Source organism: Chiloscyllium plagiosum, chromosome 1 (genome assembly GCF_004010195.1).
Source record: "Chiloscyllium plagiosum isolate BGI_BamShark_2017 chromosome 1, ASM401019v2, whole genome shotgun sequence".
Lineage (NCBI taxonomy): Eukaryota > Metazoa > Chordata > Chondrichthyes > Orectolobiformes > Hemiscylliidae > Chiloscyllium > Chiloscyllium plagiosum.
In genome coordinates this window covers 3661670-3667148 of record NC_057710.1, presented here as the reverse complement: position 1 = coordinate 3667148, position 5479 = coordinate 3661670, and the positions used below count along the sequence as shown (strand labels likewise).

Here is a 5479-nt window from a genome sequence, read left to right as displayed (position 1 = left end):
CAAGTTGAAAGGTTGATGGGCTGAATGGTCAACTCCTATTTTCACTGTTTCCATGTCTTATTTTGCAGTTGATTCTGATTTTTCTTTTTGGGAATAGGCCTTGGAAAAGATCAAAGCCATTGCTGTAACTGTGAAGAAAGACAGCAAAGAGTAAGTGTTATATTTACTATAAATCCACTGTTCTGTGTAGCTATCTGGATTAAGCATTGTCTCACGCTGTTTTGAGTAGTGGCCCCTTCCATTGTCCCATGGCATCAGATGCTGATGCTTCTGATATTTCTTTCTTTTTGGACCTCAATTGACGATTTGTTATATTAAAGCGAACTACTATGGATGTTGGAGATCTGAAATAAAAACTGAAACTCTGCAAGTCTGGCAGCATCTGTGAAGAGAGAAACAGTTAACATTTCAAGCTTATTATGACTTCTTTGGAACCTTTCAAACGATGCCGTGTCATTGTGGTTGATAGGACTCTCAAACCTGCCCATCCTGTTTTGTGTACTTCTGCTTCCACCCCTTCATTTATCTCTAATGCCATGTTAGGGTTGTTCTTATCTTATTTCTCCCATTTCCTCTTTATTCATTATTAGAGTGAGAGCATCGCTGTCTGGCTGGGCCAGCATTTATTATCCATCCCTAATTGCCCAGAGGGCAGTTAAGAGCCAACCACATTGATGTCAGAATCATATGTAGGCCAAACCAGATAAGGATGGCAGTTTCTTTTCCTAACTGACACAAGTGAACCCGCTAGGTTTTTCCCAACAATTGGCAGTGGAATTACAGTCTTCATTAGACTCTTAATTCCAGATTCTATCATCTGTCGTAACAGGATTTGAATCCAGATCCCGAGAACATTACCTCGGACCCTGGGTTAACAGATCAATGATAATACCACTAGGCCATTCGGCTCCCAAAATGCTGCTACCACCAAACACTCTTCTTCCTGTCCCTTTCAGAATCTGTTCCCTTGGTGATACTCTGGTCCACTCCTCAGTCACCTCTCTTCATTCCACGGCATCTTCCAAGCACAAGTGCAGGAACACTTCCATTGAGTAGTTTCATTGGTAAAAGTGCTTCCACATTGTTGTCTGGTAGGAATTGCTGATTGTTACTGAATGCGTATTTCTGTTACAAGTTGGGATGGTGTTTGACTTGGAGTTGATTATGTCCCCATGAAGCTCTGTTCTTTTCCACTTCACTGGTAAAGGTCACGGATTTGGGAGGTACTGTTGAAGACGCCCTGAGGTTTCGCTGTATTGCAAACTGGAAATTACACAGTGCAGCTACAATCCATTCGTGGTGGGGCGTTTCATTGTAGTGCAGCACATAGGCACCAGTGGAGGAGGGCTGTGCTGGGAATCAAGTGGATGTCGTCATAATTCCATTATAAGCATGGATGTGGGTTGAGAATAAACTTGCCTTAGTGATTTTAATGTTGGTTCTTTGCGTTAAAGTTTACTTTATTTCATCCCACTCTGACAGGCTTCAGAGAGAGCTTTTTGAGAAATGTGCTGCTACTGCCCTCAGCTCCAAACTGATTGCCCTTCAGAAAGGTTTCTTCTCCATGATGGTGGTAGATGCAGTCATGATGTTGGATGACCTTCTCCCACTGAAAATGATTGGGATAAAGAAAGTTCAGGGAGGAGGTCTCGAGGTTCGTATTTATTGACTTTGAACCTGTTTGATTGAGTATACGTTGTTTTGTATGCGTTAAATTCTTTATCTGTTCTAAAGAAAAATTAGAATTTTACGCAGCCATGCATAAGCTTTCTTTGTTGCTTCACCTGATATAAAATTGTGGCTAACACGTGTGCATTGTATCAATTGCATATCTCTGCATTAGGTTTCATTCATCCTGTCCATTTCACCAGTATAAGTTTCCCTGAAGTCTTCAGTTGTTTTTGTTTACTGCATTTTTAACTGTGTCGGCAGCATTGTGAACCCATTGTTGTATAACTCAAAATAACAACCCTAATACCAATCCCGCAGAATGCCAGTGTATTTTTTACGTTCAACCCTAATCGTTGGCACTGTCCCTCCAGTTGCATGAGTTATAAGTCTTTGGTAGTTTACCAAATGTCAACAGAATCATAAAATGGCCGCAGTTTAGTAGGAGGGTATTGGCTTGTTGTATCTCTGTTGCCTCTCTAAAGAAGCAATTCACCCAGTGCTTCACCCTTGCCTTTCCACTGGCGCTCAAACACAGCTCTGTAACTGCAGTTAGACATCCCAATTTCCAAACTCAAATCTTCTTGCAGCAGCATATACATGTTTGTTTATCAAAATATGCATCAAATAAGGCAGTGAGGCTGTAGCCCCTCTCCAATATGAGGAGACTTCCCCTCATTTTCTTTCTGTAGGCCAAGCCCAGATGGATGATCTTTGCCCACCAAGTGCAGAGAAGAGAGGTATGGGGTGTAGGCAGAGGCAGATTGGATGGACTCCTTGTAGATCAGCTCCAAGCTTGATCCAGCATCTTTGTTCAAGGCAGATTCAAAGTATTCACTTAATGTTATTCATTCACCTTTTTGGGCCCTAAATGATCTAATTCCTGCTTTTACTGCCCTAATACTGTTTACATATCTGAAGAAGGTTTTTGGATTCTGTTTTATATTAACTGCTAGTCTCTTTTGAAAGTCCATATAAACAATATCAGCTGCATGACCTTCATCAGTTCTCTCCCCAAATACTCTCAGACCCAACTCTTTATCTCTTCAACAACGCATGCACTGCCAAAGACGCTGTTTTCTCTTCACCAGCTCACACTCTGCCAGAGACCCTGTCTGTTCTCTAGTCATTAACTCACCCACTGCCAGAGGCCTTGATGGTTTTCTCTTCACCAGCCTCACACACTGTCATGATACTGTCCATGCTCTCTTCACCAAAATCCTCACTTTCAAAGACCCTGTCTGGTCTCCGTTCACTGACCCATGCACCACTAGAGATCCTGTCTGTCCTCTATTTAAGAATGCTCAGAGACTTTGCCCTTTTGTGCAGTTGTGTGTGTAGTTATGTATATTTATATACTGTATAATGAAAGGGAGTTTATGAGAAACAGTGTCAGAGATCATCAGGATCCTTTGCATGTGGCCACGGATAACATACACTTGAGTCATAATGACTTAGGAATTCTCCGTTCTATATTTTAACCTTTTTGTTGAATACTAATAAACTTATTCTCCACTTGTACGTTTGGATAGTTGACATTCAGAAGTTATGATCTGGATGTGTGACAGTCTTACTGAGTGTGACGTGGTGATGCACAGTGACATTGGAATCTATCAGCCTGTGTACAAATGGTACAAAAGAATACATCAACTACATCTCACCTCTGTTGTTTACAAATGTTCCTCAAAAATTATATCTGAAAGCTAATTTTTTAAATACACCAGGTCTCAGTGAATTTTACATGTCTCTTCTTGTGTTTGTTTGGTGTTGATCATAGGAATCTCAACTAATAGCTGGCGTCGCCTTTAAGAAAACATTCTCTTATGCTGGATTTGAAATGCAACCCAAGAAGTACGAGAAACCTAAAATTGCACTTCTGAACGTGGAGCTGGAGCTCAAAGCTGAGAAGGATAATGCCGAGATTCGGGTGAACAGTGTTGAGGTTAGTACTCTCAAGGGCAGCATGGTTCATGTTCATGTAGTAGCATCAGTTTTAATTCTAATGTGAGCTGGTGTAGACTTGCCAAGGAATCTTAGCCAGGTTTATTACTCATGTTTAATATTCAGTGAATTCTGCTTAGTAACTAACTGACTGTGGTGAAGAATTAATAATCTATGGCAACAATTTAGAGATGTTAGTACCTCTGATACCACACCTCAATAAGGAAAACATTTGTCAGTTTGAGAAAAGGTTTGAAATTGGTCATTGGAAATTGGAATTCTATAATAACTCATGTCCTTGAGTAGCATTCAGCCATTGGTTCCCATATAATTAAACAATGTATTAGTTTGAGTGATCCAAAAGTATAAATGCTTGAGTAAGTTTTAAAATTTATTCATAGGATGTAGACCTTCCTGGCAAAGCCAGCGTTTATTGTACACCCCTAATTGTCATGTGGTGGTGGTGAACTGCTGCCTTGAATCACTGCAGTCTTTGAGGTTAGGTTCACCCATAGTGCTAATAGGGTGGGTGTTCCAGGATTTTAATACAGTGACAGTGAAGAAACAAAGATAAAGTTCCAAGTCAGGATAGGGTATGGCCAGGAGAAGAACTTGCATGTGGTGAAGGTGTTCCTGTGTATTTGCTACCCATGTCCTTCTAGGTTTGGAAGGTGCTATCAAAAGGTGATTTGCAAAATTGCAGCTTGTAGAGGGTGCACACTGCTGTCACTGTGTTGGTCGTAGATGTGCCAATCTAGCAGGCTGCTTAGTATATTGACAATGTCCCTTTCTTTCCTCATTGTGACTATTGTCAGACATGACCAATTCTCAGATTCTTTGATGCAAGGTAGTACAGTTCAAGACCATCCCAATAACTAAAATCTAATTGCTCACTGCTCTCCAGCTTATTCAAAAATTATCACAGTTTAAAGTTGCTGGTCTCTCAGCAGCTTTTTAAAACTCCATGCACTGCACAGCTTGCATGTTATTTCTGTGATAACTAGTATGCATGGTGTGAAATGTATAGGATTAACAGCTTGATTCTGCTCAGTGTTGTTATCAGGTTTTATCCCTATTCATCCACTCAGCCTCTGTCTAAAGGTCTAGAAGTTGCAAGTGTATGACACGGCGGTAAACCTCTCTGCTAATTAAACTAAACACACACAGAAAAACTCACCTCACCTCATAATCTGTTAAACTATGAGTGACAGAATACTCCCAGATTTGATTATTTAAAGTAAAAATATCAATTTATTCTTTAACTCTAAAACCGAACATTAAACAACTATTTATAACTCTAAGCCTCCTTTCTCTTAAAGACTTGTTATTTACCTTCAACTCTATAACAATATTCAGGGGAACCTCGATTATCCGAATATCAATTATCGGAATATTGGATGATCCGAAGGAGATCTCAAGGTCCGGTTAGAAACATTACATAAAAGAGCTGTTTCAACCCTGATCACGTCTTTTGTTTACACTGATTAAAAACGATCTCTGCTGAGAACAGTCCTGGACATAGATGAGAGCCCAGGCACCGTCTCCAAATGACTGACCTCCAGCCCTCTCTCCCTATCCCCACACTATCCCTGGAGTTCTACATAGGGGTGAACCCTAAACCCCCTTTCCCCAGATAATTTCTCTAACATTGTCCAGTACAGGGCAGAGGTGGAACTTGTCAAAAAGTTGCAGTTAAAAAGTTGTGTTTGTGGCTGTCTGTGTGTGCTATTTGGAGACTTACCCCAGAAAGGTAGGAGCAGTCTCTCTGTTGGTGTCCAGTCTGGCTGCCCCCAAGGGGGTTGGGGTCGTCGGGGGGGCAGGGGCGCGTGGGGGAGCAGGGTGGGCGGGGGCCATACGGTGGGTGGGGGCA

The 5479-nt window shown here is 41.3% G+C and overlaps 1 protein-coding gene across 1 annotated transcript in view; it reads left to right on the top strand.

Annotated features, from left to right (window-relative positions):
* Positions 1-5479, top strand: part of cct7 (chaperonin containing TCP1, subunit 7 (eta)) — a 21378-nt gene that overhangs the window by 7987 nt on the left and 7912 nt on the right. Inside the window, exons 5-7 of the mRNA XM_043688797.1 lie at positions 98-150; positions 1483-1654; positions 3446-3610. Coding sequence (XP_043544732.1) covers positions 98-150; positions 1483-1654; positions 3446-3610 — 390 coding nt within the window. The remainder of the gene's footprint in view (positions 1-97; positions 151-1482; positions 1655-3445; positions 3611-5479) is intronic.